Raw genomic sequence first — 22,381 nt, forward strand, 5'->3', positions numbered from 1 at the left:
TATTCTAGTATTATTAAGAGACATGAAATTTAATAAAGTACAAGATTTGATAAAAGCAGCATTAGAAACAAATTTACATGATGGACCATCCTTTTTTAACTGTTATCCTAACTTTACTACGAGTCTTAATAATGAAAAAATAGCAAAAACAATAAAAATATTTATTAAAATACTAGACAATATAGTAGATAATTCATATGATCCTTTTTATTTAATGTATAGGGTCTATTATAAAGTTACAAAAGTAGATTATAATTATAGAGCCCTGTACAAGATTCTAACTAGTGAAATAATAGTTATACAAGCTAATTTACAAAGAAGCCTAGTACAAACACCTAAATAGTTAAGGCATGATGAATTAACAATTCCTGAAAAATGGGAATTAGAAAACATTAAAGAACATGAAAAAGTTATCAATACAGAAATAAGAGACATAATAGAATTTGACGATAAAATAAGATTAAGAATGAATAGGCCCTCATCCGTCAGAATAACAAAATCCCGTATTTTAAGAGAGCCTCCAAGATACTCTGTAGATAATTCAAGAATAGAATTAAAAGGATTAAACAACATATCAAAACCAGGAATATTTATAAATCTGTATAAAATAATAGTGAAGATAATTACAGTCCAACAACATCTCAAATACTAAATACAATAACTAAAGTTGAATCTTTCATAATAGATAAACTATGGATAAAAACTGAGATAGATGCAGAATATAATAAAAACTTAAAAAAATGGTTTTTCAATAAATTTTTAGAACAAGAAAGAATAGAAATTAGAACAAAATTCTATAATTATCTAGAAGAAATAGAAATAAATACTCATTTTTTTCCATGGTTAGAACAATATTGTTTAAAAAATAACATAGAATATTTCCATACAAAACAAATAAATAAGATCTCTAAAACATGAAAAACAACATTAGAAAGATATTAGAATCAGAATATCCCCTAGTGGAATAAATTAAATTAAGAATAGAAAACGAAGAAATAGAAGCAAGTCCATATAAAAAGATAAATTTAAATGATAAAAATATAGATAAAACAGATATTGACAAATTACATCAACAATTAAATTACTCTAATACAGTATTAGAAGTTATGACTAAGCATTTAACTAAAATATAACAAAAAGAAGAAGGAAGTAGTAGTTTAAAACTAAAATTTAATAATAAATTTCTTAGTTATCTAAAAAAACCAATGTATAAAATAACAACTTTTTCACCAGAAACTATGAAAGAATTCAAACAAAAAAGAGGTTTAGAATTAGACATAGAAGAATTAAAACAAAAAATATTAAAATTGAGTATAGAAAAACCATTGATAAATACAATAGAAGAATATGTTTCGAAAGTAAATAAAATAAATTTTAGTAATAATTATCCAAAAATTAAACCATATTATAATAGACCAACACTACTAGATGTTTTATTAGAACAAAGATCTAATTTTGTACAAAGTTCTTGTGGAGGAAATGATATAGTAGAATGAAACTTAGATGGTTTAAGTGAACAAGCTATTATAGATTTAACACAACAAATGATTATGGCAGCAACTGCTTATAAGAAAAAAAAATTATCAAATAGAGCTACGGTAGACGCCTTAATACAAGATTTTACAAGACAATTGAAAGGATGGTGGGATAATCATGTTAGCCTTGTTGATAAAGAATTTATCTTATCTCATGTAAAACAAGAAGATCAAGAGTTAGATGTAGTAATAACATTAGTTTTTAGTATTATACAAAATTTTATAGGAGATCCAACATTATTTAAAGAAAGAGCAGGAATATAATTAGCAAATTTAAGATATCCAACTATGTTGGATCAAATATATTTTTTTTAAAAGTTATGATTAGAGAAAATGCAGCGGCCCCTTATTGGAAAGAAAGGTTTATTGCTGCCTTACCAACTCTATTTAGTAAAAAAGTATTAGAAAATTTAGAAGTCAGATCAGATGGAAGAATAAATTAGAAACATTAACCTTTGGACAAATACATAATATAATAGTAGATAGGATTAAAAGTTTGTAATGATGCCAAACTACAGAATTAACTGATAAAAGAGAATTAGAAACTTTTTGTGAACAATATGGAATTGAGTCTATACAAGTCACTAGTAAACAGTATAAAAAACAAATAAAGAAACAAAATAAAGTTCAAAATAAAAAGAGAATATATAAGGCTCCCTCCAATAATCAAAATAGAATTCAAGAAAATAAATGTAAAAATAAATTTCGAGGAAATTATTGGAAGTGTGAAAAATATGAACATCGTGCTGAAAACTATAAAGTAGAACAAAAAAATAATTCTTTAGAAAATCCAAAATTAAAACAAGTATTAAAAATATTATTAATCAGTCCCAAACCAAAAGAATCAGATAATGAATCTCTAATAAAGAAAATACAATAGAAAATAAAATTTATCAATTAGATAATACAACAGATAAATCAAAAAGTGAAAATTATTATTTAGGACTAGGAATATGTAATTGCTAAGATTGCTTAATTCCCCAAATTAATACCTTAACAAGAGACCAAACTAATAATCTAATAAAATTAATAGAAGAATTAGAAGATGGCCTATTAAGAAATGATTTTATCAAAAAATTAAATGAATTGGTTACCAAAGAAGAAGAAAGACCTATAGAAATTAAACTAATAAGAATGAAAGACGTATTTGAAAAATTTAAACAACCAATAACTACCATAAAAGATTTACAGAAGGAAATAAAATTACTAAAGACAGAAATATATGAATTAAAACAAAACTAAACAATATTAGAATTTAAAATACTTGAATTAGAAGAAAAGTCTTTATTAAAAGAACAAAATAACAAGACCTCTAAAGAATAAGAGACAAAAAATACAGAAATCTTTAAAATAAAATTATTAACATTAATGACAGTACATAGATGGTATTGTGAAATCAATTTAATAATAGAAAATGAAAAATTTAACATGATAACACTAATAGATTTAGGAGCCGACATAAATTGTATACAAGAAGGGATAATACTAACAAAATATTATACAAAGACAATAGAAAAATTAGCTTCGGCTAATGGCTCAAAAATGAATATACAATACAAGTTATCATATGTAAAAATTTGTAAAAATAATATATATTTTACTACATCTTTTATACTAGTAAAAAAATGACAAATCAAATAATATTAGAAACACCATTTCTAACATTATTATATCCATGTAATATTTGTAATAAAGGAATTATTAGTCATGCAATAAAAGGGAAAACAATAGAATTTAAATTTTTAAATGCACTAAAAATTGAATAAATAGATAAGTTACAAGAGATCTCTATATCACAATACTAACTATTTATTGTTTTGCAAAATAGAGCATAAAGAATTTGGCAGGGTCAAAATCCCTGTATTACCTTTAGATACAAACAAAAGTTTTAGACCACCAAAAGATACAAAAAATTTAACAAAAATTTAGTTTATTTTACTTAATAAGTTATGGAAAGCCTACAATAGTTCACAAAAGCTCAATTGTATAAATGCTTTAGCATATTATTTTTCTGAAACAAACAAACAAGATATAAATATAGAATCTTTTAACTACTTTCTAGTAATAAATGAAAGTTATGCTAGAATAGTTAAAAGATTAGGAACAATTAATATTTTACGTATTAATTTAAAGGAGAAATATTCTCATTTGATGATCTTCAAGATGCATGTCAAAGTGCAAAATTTTTTGTGGGATTTAATTATTCCATAGAACCAAACTGTATCCAAACGGATGAAAAAGTTAGAAAAAGAGAAATAAAGAGCTTGAAAAAGAACTACGAAAATTATAAAATGTGATTATCAAACCTTCACAAAAAATATCCTCTCTACAAACCATCAATTTCAGTAAAAGAAATCTTATATCCAAATTGTTTTTTATGCCTATTCCCAAAATTTCTTTTTTTTCTCAAGAAATACAAGAAATTGTCTGGACAAAAGTCAAAACCAATTTCTATACCCAAGCTTTATCCATATACAATATTATATCCAATATAAAAATTCTTGAATTATATTTTAAAGCCTTTTACCTATAAAGACTCCAAAAAGATTTACCAACTACTTCCTGACCCCAAATAATCTTAGGTTTATCAATATTTTAAGAACAAGTTATAAGTTATACTCCCCCAGGAATGTCAACTATTCATAAAATGATAACAATACAAGTTCTTATGGATCTAGGATTTTTAGATACTATGAGATTTACTATCTTATCACAAATCTCTTCTTTGGGAAGACAAATAACAATTTCATGTAGTATTCAACATATTCTTAGCCATACTGATATAACAAAAGTCTTATTCTCACATATACCACCTGTATAGGAATTGATTGGGATAACTTCACCGTTCAATTATATATGAATAATTCCAAACAACATCTCTATTTCAACCAGCAGAACACCATTAGTTATGACAAAAGTCTAGAAAAATGTTTAAGATGTGGATGATACATTTTATAGTAAAAGACAGAGACAACATTGCAAATTGGACATCAGGATCAAGACGTGAATAATTATGAGCTAGCTTTTAATGAAAAACATCACAATATTTATCTGAAAAAGAATATACCAATATTACATTATAATGATGTCTAAAAACTCTACCAAGAAAATTGTTAAACTTTGACGATTTGGAATATCTGGAAGAATAAATCTGCAAGATTTTGACAAGACGGCACTAGAAGAAAAGTGACTATGACAAAACAAAGACAAGACTACACTAAAAGAAAAAGCAAAAATGACAAGACTACATTATCCTAGATGGTAAACAAGATATGACAAGAGAATAATACAAGAGGTAAGAAGGAATCTCACAACAGGAGCCAAAGTCTATATATTAAGAAGATCATTCACCGTTTTCAGGACACAACAAAATTTACTAGCCTCTTACTCTTTCAATATCCTTTAGATCTTAAGCCTTGTACCCTTTAGATCTTAAAGCCTTGTACTCTTCCAATATCTTTACAATATTGTTGTATCAAACTCTCAACAAGATTCAATACGAAGAACAATATTTTTGTAAGTTCTTTCATTCATCATTTTTTATTTTGCAAAATTACTCTGCTCATTTTCTTACAAAATGTTTAAACATTATGCTCGTACTCGATCCTTCCCTATATTTACTCTGATTTGTAATAAAATGCAAGTGAAGACTCAGTTTCTTTAATTTTTTTAATTCTATGCTTAAAGGAAAAATAACTACAAAAGTTTTAATATACTTTATTGGTCAAATTATTATAAAAATGAGTAAAAGAATGACATTTCTGTGTGATAAGCTAACATTTGTGTAAATTAGAAACATAACATACAGAAAGTGATGACGAGGACTTTGAAAGGGAAAATGGAAGTAACAAGGATGGTGAAAATGGAGATTTAGATGATGATACAAATGATTAGGACCTTCATTTATCAAACACAATGATTAGACAATAGGCATTTAGGAAGTCATTGTTCATGCGTGCTTTAAATCTTAATGTTATACATGCATTTAAGTTTTCATAGTATGCAAACATGAGTATGTAAGTTTTATAATGTTGTTAATTGGTAAACTTAATAACAATTGTTTTAATCAATTTATGTTTACATTTATTTTTTATAAGTAATTTTGATGTATATGGAGAATTGTATGTTAGAATGTAATTCAATGATAGAGAAATAATTATGTAAACAATTAAACATTATAGTATAGCTAGAAAAGCAAACTACAAAGTGTATGAGTCATAATGAAATACATTTTATCGTAAATGTGTTAACTATGACATAGACAGTGGATGTTTTTTTTGAGCTACCTTTAGGAAAAACAAGTATTTTTGAAAAATCTTTAGAAATTATACTAGGCCATATAGTTGTACTAGGGCAAGAATTTCATAAAATCACATAAAGTTAGATACAAACACAATTACAAAATATATAAAGCCAATGGTATAATTTGGCCTTTCTTTTAAGATAAAACTAGTGATTGGTGAGATTTAATCACGATATCAATACACCATAACTATCAAAAAGTATGAATGACAAAGCAAAAAGATATTGAAAAAGTATAAGGCCTGAAATGGTGTGTTGCAATGTGTGACGTTGTTCGAGATACAATTGTTTAGTTGGATGTTACAGAAGCGTACCATAATAATGTGTTGGTTCCTGATGTTGAAATATTATGTCAAGTGTTTTGTAGGTTTGGTCTATATATCAGAGCACTCAGACACTACAAACCACTTGTGAAATTAATGAGACATTTATATGTCAAATACAAGAAAGTTTTATTAGTAATAGTTGCATAAGACAACAATCACAATAAATTGTCAATTGCTTTTGTGGTTGTTGATGGTGAGACATCGAATGCTTGACACATTTTTCTTAAAAATTTGCACAAGCATGTGGTGACTTAAGATGATGTTGGCATTATTTCTAATCGGCACGAATTTATTTATGCAGTAATAAGATGAAACATTGGTTAGTAGGAACCTCCAAAAGCATTCCATATGTATTGTATTAAGCACATTGCAACAAATTTCTTGCAAAAATTTTAGGCTCTTTACTTGCATTAACTTGTCATCAGCATAGGTAATTGACATTCTTTATATAAATTCAATGAAGAAATATGCAAATGTTGTATTATTTTAAATGTATTTATATCAATGTTCTTGTGTTTTGTAGACTATTCAAAAACTAAGTATGAATTTAATATCTATTATAAGTGATTGTGAGAACGTGAAAAGGTCAAATTTAATATCCATTATGAACGATATTGAAAATGTGAAAATGTCTATACAAATTAGCTTAATAAAATTCTATGAGAGAAGTGAGTTTTAGCATATAATGGTAGATATAGGGTCACATGACAACAAATAGGGTTGAGTGCATCAACTTAGTATTAAAGGGTGCTCACAATCTTCTAATCATGGTACTAGTTAGAGCAACTTACTTCCATTTGAGTTATTTACATATAAAGAGAGTGAGACATATGCACAAAAAAAAACTAGACCAAAGTTATGACGACTTGAGTTCAATTAAATGAGTCAACATGCAAAAACCTTCATGTTAGTCAATTTGAGAGATGAAATGAGGCTTTCCGTGTTTAAGATATATCCAATAGTCAAGAATGTCGAGTTCATTTGAGACAACGATTTTGTGACTATAATGACATCTAAACTTAAAGATATTTATGTTTCACATGATTGATACTTGCTTTAGTCGGAACATTGATTGACATGCTTATGTTGATGATGTTTATAAGATCAATAAATTATGCAAAGTTTACAAGAATAAGTTTGGGGGTGATCATGAATGAAACCACATCACAACAATATAGAGTCCTAAAAATTTGTCCTAATCGGCTTTAAAGCACACAATAAACGGTCATATGAAATCAAGTTGTTTTCTTAATGAAATAAATAGGGGGAGAAATGAGAAAACGACGACAGTGCAATTTTTTACAAGATAAGAGTTATAATTGAAGGTAACGTCCATCTTAGAACTAGTTTACAAGAGTTGAGTAATGATGATATATTTTTTTGTAAATATTATGTTAATTTTTGTTCTATCTATGAGTAGTTTTAATAAAATAATGTTTGTTTAAGTTTTTTTTTTAATTTAGTATTATTGTGTTCTATTTGATAAATTAAAACTTTAATTTTGTTGTTTTAGCAAATTAATTTAGTTTGGTAAATTTATTAGATAATGTAGTTTAATAAATTTATTAATTATTTATTTTAGTAATAGAATAATTAAATTTAGTATTTTTTTTATTTCTAAACTAAAACATCATGAACTTGGAATAGTTTTTAATAACATCCAGAAACATCAACATGTGTTAGAAATAATAATCAACGTGTGTTAAACACAAATATATAAAATGAAAATTCACGAGTAGCAAAAAAATTGGCAATTCATGAGCATGAATATTCCAACAAATTACAACATAAATACATAATGTAATTAAAACTATAATAAGATGACTATTCTTTTTTCTGCTTTTTCTTCTTGATCAATGATGAGCTAATTCTATCAAAGGAATGAGTAAAAAGATTTAATATGCGCCTTTAACCTTCTCCCCCACCTTCATCATTTCCACTTTTAGCTTATGTAGCCTCTGTTGCACCTTCATGTCCTATAAAAGGTTTGAACTCTTACGCATGAATAGATGTAAATGTCAAAGTTTTATCTTGTTATGTCATACCCTATGAGATGATTAGTATGAACCATTGATCACCTAGTGAAAATATTGCCTGAGAAGTAGTTGTATGTCATAAGCTATAGTCGATAGATATCCTTATTCAAGCCAAAGTCACATTGAGGATGGTGTTAAGAAGATTAAGCTTCATCAATGATAAGGTCATAGTTGCAGAGATATCTCTTTACCACTATTGTAATTAGCAAACCTTCTACCACGTGATTCTTTTCTTTTTGAACCATGACAAACCTCTTTTTTATCTATAAATATTTGTGTTAGTTTCTATTGTAGTAGTGGTTCATCCCATTTGCTTGGAAAAGGAAAAATTTTCTTAAGTTACAAAAGCCTTTATTAGACTTTTGTAATAGGAAATAGACTATGTCTTTTTGAGGAGAAACACACCTCGAAGATCACTAACATAGACACATCTTTTACCTAAAATTAAAGAGAATCCTAGGTTCCTACATCCTGACGAGTCATGAAACTGAAAAAATTTATGTCTAAAAAACTTGTTAAAAGAACTATTTTTCGTCACGTTTCTATGAAGACTGACAAAAGAGTATCATTTTGTTGAAAAAAAAGCTATATTTTGAGGAGTTTTGGAGAGTCTTATTCTTTGTCGAAAGGATAACTTTATTTCAAAGAGTTTTAAGGGGTCGAAGAAGAACTTCATTTTTTGTTGAAAAGAGTTTCATTTCTAAGAGTTTTGAGGATTTTTGAGTCATAGATTGACAACATCTAAAATTTGTCGAGACATTTTAGAGCTCATAGATTTTCTCTAAAACTTGTCAAAAAAAGAGTTAAGAAGAAAAATTATTTAAAGTCTACAAAACAAGATGAAACCTACAAATTTTTCATAAAATTTATCAAAACAGGAATTGACAAAGAGTTAGTCTTGTTGATCTGTTTGCTAGTTTTGTTTTGACTAGGCATTTTGTCTTGTTGTACCTCAAAAAAAGAAATTTTTTTTTTAAAATGTTATAATTTAATAATTTATTTTTAAAATATAATAATGAAATAAAAAAGGCTTTATTTTTGGACAAGGAATAAGGAATTCCCCGTCTACGAATCCTGACCGTTTATCTGATCGTACCGAAACATGTACCTTTCTTACACTTGAGTGAGGAAGTATTTCCCATTCTATAGAACTCTCTAGACCCTTTCTCACAGTAGGACTAAAACCTAAAAGCCCCTCATTCTTTGGGGGTCTAGCATTTCACTGTGGTATAGAAGAGTAGTGAAGGCGATGGAAGACTTCGATATTCCCGCCGGCGAGGAAATGGATCTTGGCGAAGATAAGGTCGGCGAGGAGAGAGAGATCGGCAATAGCGGCCTCAAGAAGAAGCTCGTCAAGGAAGGTCAAGGTTTCGAAACCCCTGAAGTTGGCGACGAAGTCCAAGGTACTATCGGAACGACAACAATTTCTCTGTCGTTTTTAGCTTTCTATTTTTTTCTTTTTTAACTTCTTTGTTTTAATTTGTAGTTCACTACACTGGGACTTTGCTCGATGGGACTAAGTTTGATTCGAGCCGCGATAGGGATTCTCCATTCAGCTTTACGCTCGGACAAGGTTTGCGAATTGCGATTTCGTTTTCCTTATTTTTATTTCATTTTTCTTAAGTTATGTGAACTGAGTTGTGTGAAAAGTTTGTGAAATAACGGGAAGCGTTTCGGTGAATTGCTCGCGTGTTTTTGATGGATTTGTTGCTATACATTTTGGAAAGTGATAGTGGAATTTGAGTGTATTGGTGGTTTGCACTATTTTACTGCTCTTAAGCAATCGTTTACTTTGTATTACTTATTAAAGTGCTAATATATTGAATAAAACGAATGCGTTATCTTGGACTAGGCTTGTTTAGGTTGAGCTGTTTGCATTTGGATGAGCTTTTGCAAATTTGAGTTTGAATGAACAAACTTGATTTTGTAGAATTGATTATATTTTAAATTGAGTTTAAAATGATGTAATTTATGTTTGGAAACTTTTTACGTATAGTAAGTTTTTAACAGAACTCAGTATATATTTTTCAACTCAAAGCAAAAGTTATAGTTTATCATGTTAACTCAAACATAAGTTTAGAGGCAAAATCAATTATATTGAAGAATTGCCAAACATGTTGGCATTTATTTTTTCTTGTTTCAAATGTTTATATAGGAAAGGAAATGGAATTTTTTTTTTTTTTCCAAAGGAAGTAGGCTCTTGGTTATTTGCTTATGCTCGAGATTTTGACAAGTAATGTGATTCAGAATCTTATGATTCTTTAAATGCTAATTTTGCTATTATACTTGTGCTGTTATGGAAATATGTATTGTATATGGTTTGCAATCATTCTGTCAGAACTTAGAAACCCAAAGTGCATTTTACGCTAGCATTTTTCTGAATTATACTTTTATGCTAATATTTATGCTGACAAGTATACGATAAAAATTAAAGTAGGGAATTTGCCTTGTTGGAGTGGTAAGTAAGGAAAAACATATGATGTTTAGTTTTTCATGTATTGATTAGTATTTACTATTTAGCAGGCACCTTTGTGGTGTGTCTCACAATTCCTTTATTTGTTTTGTTTGGGTAAATTAGCCACTAATGTTGCAACCTCAATTGAAGTTCCCATGTTTGGTATTCATGCCAATGATTATAAAAAATTGTATGCTTAACTAGATGAAGGGAAAATGGAGTATAAGTAATCTTCAGATATATCAGATAGAATTCTAAATGAAAGGTTGGTTTGATGTGCAGGGCAAGTAATTAAAGGATGGGATGAAGGTATTAAAACCATGAAGAAAGGTGAAAATGCTATTTTCACCATACCTCCTGATCTAGCTTATGGTGAATCTGGTTCCCCTCCAACAATTCCTCCTAATGCAACACTGCAATTTGATGTTGAGCTGCTGTCATGGACTAGTGTGAAGGACATATGCAAGGATGGCGGTATATTTAAAAAGATAATTACTGAGGGGGAGAAGTGGGAGAACCCCAAGGATCCTGATGAAGTATTGGGTATATATATTTCTTATTTAATTCACAGTTGATTTGATGCCTGCATAAATTAGCTTAGCCTTAACTTTTAACTATTTATCGGACTTGTGGGTAATGCAGTTAGGTATGAAGCTTGTTTGGAAGATGGGAAGCTTGTAGCAAAGTCTGATGGAGTGGAGTTCACTGTCAGAGAGGGTCAGCTCCTGTAAATGTAGTTAGCAGACATTTATTGCTTATTTTTACTGGGTATCTGAAGTATATGTTTTATCCATGAAGGTCATTATTGTCCTGCATTGTCAAAGGCTGTTAAAACAATGAAGAAGGGAGAGAAAGTGATTTTAACTGTTAAGCCACAATGTGAGTTGTCTACAGAATGGTTTGGTCATATGCTATGACTGATAAATATCCTTCCCGTTCTTTTCTTTCTTTCTTTATTTTATCTTTTAATATGTAGTTTTGTTCTTTATTTTTCTGTTGGGTCATAGATGGATTTGGTGAGAAGGGGAAGCCAGCGCATGGTGATGAAGGTGCAGTTCCACCAAATGCAACATTGCAGATTACTCTTGAGTTAGTGTCATGGAAAACTGTTTCAGAAGTTACTGATGACAAAAAGGTCATCAAGAAGATCCTCAAGGAAGGGGAAGGATATGAACGTCCAAATGAAGGGGCTGTTGTGAAATGTAGTTACTAATTATTTTGAATGATAACTATCGTCTTATATATGTATCGGTACATTGTTTCTGATAATACCGTTGTTGTCTTGTTTCTTCCCAGTGAAACTAATTGGTAAGCTACATAATGGTACTGTCTTTTTGAAAAAGGGCCATGATGAAGAGGAGAAGCTGTTTGAATTCAAAACAGATGAGGGTAATTTGTAATCTGCCAGTGCTTGTACCTCATTCTTCTGCATCTGCTATATATATTTTTTCAGTCTAGTCACTAGTGATTGTATGTTGAACCAGAGCAAGTCATTGATGGACTTGATAGAGCTGTATTGACTATGAAGAAGGATGAGGTTGCACTATTGACTATTGCGCCTGAGTATGCTTTTGGTTCGTCAGAGTCCCAGCAAGAGTTGGCTGTGATTCCTCCTAACTCAACAGTGTATTTTGAAGTTGAGCTAGTTTCATTTGAGAAGGTAAGTTAATAGCAGAGTGATGAATTGCTGTTGTGCTTTAATTTTATATGTTTCATTTTGGTAAAGAGAAATTCTTAATTTGTTATTAACAAGCATCAACCTTACTGCCTTAACTGAAAAGTTATACACAAGGGCTGATCTAGATTTGATAGAGAACAAGATAACTCATATACATGTTACCCTCAAATTTCTAATTTACTTATTTTCAGTCTGTACCTGCTTTTTGTATCCAATATTCCAATTCAACCATCTTCACCTTTAATTTGATTGGCAAAAGTTCATTTCTGGACCTTCATTTTATTCACATCCTTTCATCACAAATCATATCTAAAGTGTATTTCTGTTGGACAAAGATTTATTGCATGCTCTCTGTGCTGTGCTTGTATGAGAACCTTTTCTGCCCACGTGTAGACTGTAGATAGATCAGAGCAGTTTTCAGAGGGTTTTCTTTAACTTCTTTGTGTAATTGGGTGGAAGCTTTGTAATTCTATAAAATTGCTGTTTTTTGTACACAATGAAGTAAGAGTAACTATCTAGGAATTGGAATCAAAGTTATGCTTTGTTGACACTTCCATTTGCATTTGACACTTGTTCATTTTCATATTCTGGATTATATATTTCGGCAGTTTTATCACTAATAATCTTAATCATTTTTTCTCCTTTCAGGAAAAGGAGTCCTGGGATCTGAACAACACTCAAGAGAAACTTGAAGTTGCTAGTAAGAAGAAGGAAGAAGGGAACGTGTTGTTTAAAGCTGGTAAATATGCCAGAGCTTCCAAAAGATATGAAAAGGTAATCCAAGATAGACTATTCATTTATTCACTACGTGTTAATGCACCTTCTGAGACATTTTGTTACTGAAAAGTTACTGCTGGATAGATTACATTTGTTAACACTTTATGCAATGATGAAGCATTTCTGAGACATTTTGTTACTAAACTTACTGCAGGCTGTGAAGTACATAGAATATGATTCCTCCTTCAATGAGGAGGAGAAAAAGCAGGCCAGGACCTTGAAGGTTGCCTGCAATCTGAACAATGCTGCTTGCAAGTTGAAGTTAAAAGACTATAAAGATGCAGAGAAATTGTGTACCAAGGTATTGTACTGTCTTCCATCCTTTCCGACTCACTAATCTTTTACATAAAAGAACAATGATTTTTTTATGTGAATTGGTAGGTTTTGGAACTTGAGAGTACAAACGTTAAAGCCCTCTATAGAAGGGCCCAAGCATATATGGAGTTGGCTGACTTGGATTTGGCTGAATTTGACATTAAGAAAGCTCTCGAGATTGACCCTGACAATAGGTATATGCTCTGAATAAACTTCTGTTTAGGGGAGTTGCTCGAGCGTGGTTCAAACATGCACTGAGATCAGTTGCTTTGATTTAGGGGAGTTTATTTTCGATTCTTCCTTGCTCTGAAATTATTCTTGATGCTTGAACCAGGGATGTCAAACTGGAGTACAAGACACTGAAGGAAAAGGTAAAGGAGTATAATAGAAAGGAGGCGAAATTTTATGGAAATATGTTCAACAAGTTGACAAAGATTGGGTCCTGATAGCAATGTGAGTGATGCCATCATGGTTTTTCTAGTTTTTTGCTCTTTCGGATCAATTCCCGATTTAGATAAGCTTTTTGCTACTGTTATTAGTATTTTGGTGGGCGTCTGTTAATATATTTTTCTACTTGGCATGCAGAGACCAGCTGCTGCCGATACTACACAACAGAATGTTGCGTCATCCAATCTATGTATGTAACGAGTTGAAGTTGAGTACCTGTTTTTTCGGGGATTTGATCTTCATTGTATCGTTTGTGGACTAGGAAAATTTATTTGAATTAATATCAAATGTTAGCATAATTGACTTGATTCTATGTTTCTCCATAGACTGTAATAATTTAATGATTTGTACGAGGTACTATAGGGAGTGGAATCGAATGGTCCAAGGTTTGCAAAAGATATATGAACCACATTCTTCTTCGACAAGATATTCATTATTCTGCAATAAATAACAATTTGGGTAAATTTAAGTGCTATATACTTAAAAATATAACAAAACTAGTTACTAATCAGCTCATTTTACATCTATTTTTTTAATAAATAATATATAATAAAATTATTTTATGCGAATTTAAAAAAATTATAATTTTTAAATAACAAAAAAATATGTTAAGTATTATTAATTTTATATAAATAATATTTGAAAAAAATTTAAAAGTATGTATAAGATATAAAAAATTATAATAAATATTAAAATTTATAAAAAACTTTAAAGTTTATATAAAATAATAAGAGAAAATTATGAAATATTATTTATTTTTAAATTTTAAAATAAAATTTGCGAAAAGTTGATAAAAGTATAGGTATTGTAGTAAAGAAGAGAATAATTTACATGTTTTAATTTTAAAAACTGCGTATGATGAATTTTAAAAATAGTAGTTTCATTAAGTGTTTAAAATATTTATTTATTATATATTGAGGCTGATTCATTCAATTTTTGCGTATTTAACACGTGTAGCTTACCTGATAAGTATTTAAATAAAAACTATACTCATAATTTGAAAAAAAAAAAAAAAGGACTTTTGTGGATGAGACATTATTTTAAATAATAAAAAAAAAAAGCCAATGCGTCTGCGTCATGGTGGTGAGGGATATAGGGGCAGGTAAAAATCCGCTCTTACCCGCTTTGATACTACGTGTCTACTCGCATAAGTGCGTACTCGTTAGGTTGGTAAATTTAACTGTACAATAAGAGGGATATTTTGGTCTCAGGCAATTGAAATAATTATAATTATTAATTTTTTATTAATAGATAATAGATTAATGATTTATTTTATAAAATAAATATTTTTAATTTTTAAGATATTAAAAAATTATAATTTTTAACTAAAAAAAATTTAATATTTTTAAAAATTTATAAGTATCATTACAAACATTCAATAATTTATTTTTTTTTGGTAATGTAAGACAGGAACAAGAACCAAAACAATTTGTACATTGATTTCTCTTTTATAAGGAGTGACTTAAATGTACTAGCTAAGATTGACAAAGATATTTCTAAATAGAAGTAATCACTACTGCATATTTGTGACAAGAGTCCAAACTACTCTTAATAAGCTCTAAAGCATAATGTGAATTCGAAATACATAAAATGTTCTAGAAACCTTTGCTCCAAGCCACCTGTAAACCATGCAAAATAGCTTGCAGCTTTGCATAAAGATTATATGTCACACCAATATCTTTATAGAAGCCAACAATATCTTTATAACTTGCCCCAAATCTAATAGCTCTAAGACACTCACGTGCTCTACCATCCACATGAAGAGCTACTTGAAAATCAGCCACATGAATACAAGAAACCCACCTAGTAACATGAGAAGCAGGAGCCTTCCCCGTTGATAAACACGCCCAATATTATAAACTAGATGCTAAATCTTCAAAACAAACCTAAATAGAGGGATGGGAGACTAGCGAAGACAACAGAGTTCCGAAACAACCACAATTTCCAAAGAATGATAATCACAATGGACTGCCATGATGAACCTAAGAGGAGATCCAATCTTTCCACACCAAGGTATCCTGAGCGCAGGACTACACTTCAACCCCAAACCTCTATCACACCTGCACTGAAATAGAGTATTCAAAGAACAAGTGATATAGGTATTCAACAGCATTAGAGCAACATGGGCACAACAAGGAAGTCCCACAATGACGTGAAACCAGGAAATGATGTGTAAGAAGAGCTTCATGCACAAGTTGTCAAGTGAAAAGGCTAAGATTTTCCAAAACTTGTAATCTCCACAACCAGCCCTATGAATTATTTGGAGTCCCAAATTTTTGGTGCAGCAGCCACAAATAAGCATCCTCGATAGTATAGTGCCCAAAAAAATTACTATCCCAAATCATCATATCGTATATAGCATAATGAAGTACAACTAGTAGATGCTCCAAGGTTGCATGTAAGTCCTCAGGAATAGGGGTATATAATTGTTGAAGACGATCCCCTTAAACAAGGTTGCATATATGAAGATCTACATCATGAATGTGTACATATGGAATCTGCATGCACAGAGACGCACCCTGAAACCAAATATCATACCAAAAGCTAGCTTGACCATTGCCTAATTTTAGACGAAAACTCTCCTTTAATTCCAAGAACGCCTTCCTAAGGAACTTCTAGAAAAAAGATCCTTGCACATCAAGCATTAGAGCAACAGTAGGTTACTGATATTTCTAATAGACCAATTGAACCCAAAGTTTCTCTTGGTAATGAAAAAGATCTCATATTAGTTTACTAAGGAGTGAAATATTTTGGAGATGTACAGCTCTAATGTCAAGGCCACCATTCATACGGGGTTGAACAAGAATGTCTCACTTTACAAGATGTAACTTCCTAGCTCCTCCACCATGCCAAATAAACTCTCGAGATAAATGATCTAAAGAATTACACTCGACTTGAGGAAGCCAACTCAATTGCATGGTATATGCTGATATGGATGCCATGACCGAATTGGCCAACGAAACCCTTTACTTAAAAGTCTTCCTTTCCAAGAGACTAAGCACTTATTCACTCTGTCAAAAAGATGCTCAAAATCCCTGTATAGTACCCTCCCATGAACCATATAAAAGTCAAGATACTTACTAATATTGTTAGTAAACCTAATCTTGGTAATTACTGAAACTTTCTGTTTACACTAAGAAAGCACACCTTTGAAAGCAAGAGCCTTAAATTTACCAAGGTTGAAAAACTAGTACTTCAATTAGCTGTGATAGTATTCGTTGGCGTAAGTGAGCATTCCTGCTGCATTGAGAATGGTAAAGTGTTCAATTAACTGGTGTAAGTCTAACCACTCTTACTGTGACGATTTCTGGTGTGCTAGAATTAGTAGCTATAGAACCTGCCTTACCTTCCTGACTGGTGTTATTAGTATGGGAGTATGAGTAGTTGGTGATGAAGACAATGATTTTTTTCTTGAGGGCTATTAGTTTACTTCATGTCTACTCGTCGCGACAAGTTCTTTTGGTGAATGCATAAACATAGTTAGTGAAATAGAAATTCTTTAAATAGCCTTTAACTTACTTAAGATCTATCTCTTCTCTAGCTGCTATTCTTTGAAAGAATCCATAAGTCTTAGTGAATTTTACAAGTAAAGAGGTCATAAAGCATACTTGAGATGATAATGCTTTGATAAATAAAAACATGTCATCAACAAAGAACAAATAAATATTTATGAAATAATATAAAATTATAAAATAATTTAAAAAACTTAATTATATTTTTAATTCTTATAAATATTAATTATTTTATGATAAATCTTTATATATAAAAAATTAAAATTTAATCTCTATCACCTCAAAGTTAAATGCCACATTATTTTTTAAAATTTTTTATTATTTAATTTAATATTTATAAATAAATTCTTAATTATATTTTTTTTTATATTTACAGAAGTCCTATTTTCTATACCTACCCCTCTTCTTCCTTTCCATTATCACTCCACCCCAACTCCTTTCCTTCCGTGGTTCACCAGCGGCTTCGCCTCTTTCCTCGAGATTCCGATGGCATCTCGAACGCCGATCTCCCTCAGCGCGAAGACGTCGCGTCCAGTCGGCGTCTCCACGCATAGAGAGTTCGACTCCGGCGAGATGTAACCTTCGGTAATCAGGTCCAGGAACACCGACGAGTAGAAACGAACGCCGTTGATCCAGTCCTTGCTGGTGTAAAGCTCCGGCTGCGAAGAACCACCGCCGGAAACAGACTCGACGGCGAGGGGACCGGAGCTGGCGATGACGAGGCTGAGAGACTTTGGCAGGGAGAAGAAGCAGAAGTCCCCGATGTTACAGGATTCGCTGGCTATGGCAATGACGTAAGCGAAACGAGCGCCGATGATGAAAACGCCAAAGAGAAGAAACCGTATCAGAAGGTTCCGGAAAGCGCCAGGCTTGCTTGTGGCACTTTCTATTGTAACGACTGTGTACTTTCTCTTTTCCTTCACAGAAAAAAATTAAAAAAAATGGTAAATTTGCAAAAATAAAGAAATAAAAATTGGAGCTTGGATGAACTTTTCTTTTCCCCTATCGGGAACAGAATCGAGCTGAAGTGTGGTTGGCTCCAATTAGGAGTTTTGGTTCGGTGGCAGAGATTGAGAAATAAAGAGGGAAACAAGGGGCAAAACGGGAATACATGGTTAAGGAATGAATATTAACGCAGGGTTTGTATAGCTATGGAAAAGGGCAGAGCGAGTTCATGAGTCGGAAAGCGTGACTCCATGATGCCGGTGCTAATGTGTATGATTCATTTCATACATCAAGTTTCATAAGTTTTGGGATTTATGTGTAATGAAAATAATAATAATTGTTCTTTTTTTCTATCATGATGATGTGCTGTTTTGGTTCCTTTTGCAGGCCCACGTTTTGATATGGTAGGATTAGTCGCGTTTGTTATTGCTTCTGAATCTTGCTTACGGAACAATTGGAGGTAGGAGGTAGGAGGTGGGGTGGAGTGGTTTCGGCAAGGGAGATGGGAGAGAAAGAATAGGAGAAAAAATAAAAATATAAAAATTATAATTATAAACTTTTTTATAAATATTAATTTTAAATAATAAAAAATTTTAAAAATATCGTGGCATGTTACGTTGCCAGTGATTGAATTTTGTGATAGTCACGTAAAATGTTAAGTTTACTCTTCCTTAGCCACTCTCATACTTTATAGATAGATGAGTTAATGAGATTAAATTTTAATTTTTTAATTTTATAAAATTAAATTCTAAAAAAATTATAAATATTTATTATAAAATAATTAATATTTATAAGAATAAAAACATAATTAAGTTAAAAAAACTATCATCAATTGTTGATATAATGAAATATTAAATTATTTATATAACACAAAAAAAAAATAACGTTAAGTTGGTTTTTTAAAAGGTGTTTTATTTCAAGCTTTTTTGAAGATGGAAATATTGTTACAATGTGTTATCCAACCAAGCCAACAACTTTTATAAATGATTTTGTGAGAAAAAGATATTATAATAATGGTTTGTTTCAGCTAAATATTTTTTAAATTAAGAATGAAAATACATGTTTTTTTCTTAATTATTTTATTTATGGCATGATAAATTATGACATGATAATTTCTTTTATATTAAGAAAATAAGAGATTTAAATTTTATTTACTTAAGTAATAATGAAAAATAACTAATAGGCATAGAAGCTAAAAATATAAATAAAATAGAATTTGCATGTTTTGAACTTTTTAAAAAAAAAAAACTTGTACATGATTTAAAATGGCTTAAAATGTAAGTGTATTTAGCTAAAGTTTTATCAAATAAAAAAGGGGGAAAATGGCACTAAATATTTTGATTGGCCAAACTTTAAAGTTGTAAATAATGTTGGTTGGCCAAAATTAAGAAAATAGTTTTTATAAGTGTATTTATTGTAAATATTTTGATAATTTAAATGTCATTTTTATTTTTTATGTGAAATGCTTATATTAAGAAAATAAAAGGATAAAAATATGTTCACAAATGAATTTAATTTTATCCTTAGTGAATGGGTTGTCACTTGAAAATCATCAAAGTAATAAAAAAAATTTAATTTTAATGTTGATATATTATTGCTAAGAAGCAATAGTAAGAGAAACAAATTGATGTATACATCATAATTTTGTGAAGCAACTCCCAGATGATGGGGTCATATTCCATTGATCCTTTGACAGTCAACAATATATTGATAAAAAATGAGACTTATATCTAATACAAAAATTAAGAATGATCGTAACTTAATATATATTTATGAAAATTTTATAGATTATATTTCTATGGGTAATAATAAGTTACTTGTCAATTGATTGAGAATCAATCCAATCATTCTAAGAATTTGTTCCTATGATATATGATAGTGTGTTACTCAAACGCTGGAGGATGAGTTGGTGCAAAATCAAAAAGCATCACACCCTGTTCAACAACTTTGGATGAGAGTCAACTTGAGGAATGAAATAAGGTTTATTAGAGGTTCCAATCTCACCGACATTCTAGTGAATCACAACTATGTGCTAGTTCATATTACAAAAGACACTAGTACTTAAGCATTGATTTTTAAGCTCTTGGAAAATATTTTATAAATAAAAAATATATTAGAGATTGTATTATTATTGTTGTTGTTTATTTATTTATTTTGTTTTAGTAACTACTTTTTTAAAAGGTGTTTTGTTTCAAGCTTTTCAAAAGATGGAAATTTTGCTACAATGTATTATCCAAATAAGAGAACCACTTTTCTAAATGACGTAGGAAGTTGACAATTTTTTCTCAAAGAAAGTATTAATACACTTTATGCTGCCTTATATATACAGATGAGTTGTTAGCAATGGGTGTAGTTCCATAAGCACGTATATGATACTACATGTGTATATAAAAAGAATAATACTATTCAAACACTAGATTTAGGTGTCTACATCTTACATCGTGTCTATTCCCAAAAAATTTAAATTAAAACTTCACTCTCCCGCATATAGTGTTGGGTATAAACACTTAAACGAAATTTTTAAATAGCATTATTCATATAAAAAAGATAGATTTGTTTAGAAAAAAATAGAGATGAAAAATAAAAAAAATAAATATAAAAATAGTATTTTATCTATTTATTATTCATTTAAGTTAGTTTCTTTGAACACTCATAAGTGTTAATTGTTCGTGTATTTTTGTTATTTCTAGTACAATATTAATAAGAAGTGACTGTTGTATCTAATAGTTTTTGTGTAAAACCATGGCAAAATATTTTGAATGCTTTTCTCGTATAATTGCAATTATCATTAACTTTTATGTTGCTATTATTTTTATTTTTCTGTTAAATTTTTTCAACAATTCTAACATTCTTAATTTAAAAAAAAAAAAAAAAAAAAGGTAAGATTTGGGATTGGTGCAGCAGATAAGGAGCAGTAACAGTGAAAGCCGTTCACCGCATCCAAGATACCGTAGTTGTGGAGGGTTAGTGAAGGTGTATATACCTCTCTAATATGCATATACGAATCTGGGAATAAGGCGTTTTAGCTGTGCAAATTTTAGAGTAAGTGTGATAATGTAACTCCACATCTTCCTTTTTATTTCATCAACTGGTCATTACTTGTGTAATTTGCAAACCAATTCTCTTTCTCATGTTTACACGTAACCAATGATTAATGAATGGCGAACCCTGGTGAGCATCACCCCATCTCCATCTAACGCATTCTTGTTCGTTGGCCATTAAATGTTACAAAAATTATAAAGTTGATCGATTTTTAAATGATTCAAGTTAGTATCATTGATCGTTACAAGCACTTATTTTTAGCATTAAATTAAAACACAGTTGAAACATCTAGTGCAATACACGTGTACCAAGTATAATTAGAGTTAACTAGAAACGATAGTTAATTTTTACGTGTGATTCACGACATGGGTAATGTACAACGGTGAATAGGTCAAGAGAAAAATTCTTCTACAAGATTCAGTTGTGCCGGTTCATCTAGATTGATCCTAATCCAAAGTCTCATATATGTTGTACGTGGTTTGAGCTGAGCAATTGCATGTGAAGGTTTTGCCACGTAGAATGTGAAGGTGACATTTGGTATCTCGAGACATATATAAAAGGCAACATATGGTGAACACTCTCGAAGCATTCATTTGAAAATAATTGAGAGATAAGAGATGGCAGATACAGGAAGAGGAGTGGCTGTCTGTGATAACAAGTGTGGCTGCACAGTTCCATGCCCCGGTGGTTCCACTTGCAGGTCTCTTAATTCTTATATGTTAATCAATCTCTTTAGTTTCAGGATTCCACGAGCACAATTTCGTTTCTCATTCGATTCTTGAAATTCTTCTCAAATAAAGAGATATCATCGATTCATGGATTGATAAAAAAAAGTGATTATTTGTTGGCAGGTGCACAAGTGGCGACTCTGCTGCAGGAGGGGGTGAACACTTGACATGCTCATGCGGAGAGCACTGTGAGTGCAATCCTTGCTCATGTCCCAAAACTGTTGCTGCTGGAACTGGTTGCAGATGCGCCACAGATTGCTCGTGTGCATCATGCCGCACCTGA

At 30.4% G+C, this 22,381-nt stretch overlaps 2 protein-coding genes across 2 annotated transcripts; both read left to right on the plus strand.

The window, feature by feature from the left end:
* Positions 1–9,329: 9,329 nt before the first annotated feature.
* Positions 9,330–14,330, plus strand: LOC113849006 (peptidyl-prolyl cis-trans isomerase FKBP62-like). Its single transcript, XM_027478519.1, has 13 exons — positions 9,330–9,602; positions 9,686–9,772; positions 10,937–11,197; positions 11,297–11,371; positions 11,453–11,533; positions 11,662–11,856; positions 11,951–12,043; positions 12,139–12,314; positions 12,981–13,106; positions 13,264–13,410; positions 13,491–13,618; positions 13,759–13,877; positions 14,010–14,330. Exons 1-12 carry the CDS (start codon positions 9,449–9,451, stop codon positions 13,868–13,870), a joined length of 1,635 nt encoding a protein of 544 aa, XP_027334320.1. The 5' UTR covers positions 9,330–9,448; the 3' UTR covers positions 13,871–13,877; positions 14,010–14,330.
* A 7,657-nt stretch (positions 14,331–21,987) lies between these two features.
* LOC113851352 (metallothionein-like protein 4A) lies at positions 21,988–22,381 on the plus strand. Its single transcript, XM_027481815.1, has 2 exons — positions 21,988–22,070; positions 22,222–22,381. Exons 1-2 carry the CDS (start codon positions 21,988–21,990, stop codon positions 22,379–22,381), a joined length of 243 nt encoding a protein of 80 aa, XP_027337616.1.

This window comes from Abrus precatorius, unplaced genomic scaffold (assembly GCF_003935025.1).
Source record: "Abrus precatorius isolate BTA unplaced genomic scaffold, Abrus_2018 Scaffold9, whole genome shotgun sequence".
Lineage (NCBI taxonomy): Eukaryota > Viridiplantae > Streptophyta > Magnoliopsida > Fabales > Fabaceae > Abrus > Abrus precatorius.

Bases quoted from the DNA above. Each gene is read 5' to 3' on its own strand.
- LOC113851352 (XM_027481815.1), top strand. From the start codon at position 21,988: ATGGCAGATACAGGAAGAGGAGTGGCTGTCTGTGATAACAAGTGTGGC. The intron at 22,071-22,221 runs GTCTCTTAATTC...ATTTGTTGGCAG, and splicing joins CCCGGTGGTTCCACTTGCAG to GTGCACAAGTGGCGACTCTG.
- LOC113849006 (XM_027478519.1), top strand. From the start codon at position 9,449: ATGGAAGACTTCGATATTCCCGCCGGCGAGGAAATGGATCTTGGCGAA. The intron at 12,044-12,138 runs GTAATTTGTAAT...ATGTTGAACCAG, and splicing joins TGAATTCAAAACAGATGAGG to AGCAAGTCATTGATGGACTT. The intron at 13,411-13,490 runs GTATTGTACTGT...GTGAATTGGTAG, and splicing joins CAGAGAAATTGTGTACCAAG to GTTTTGGAACTTGAGAGTAC.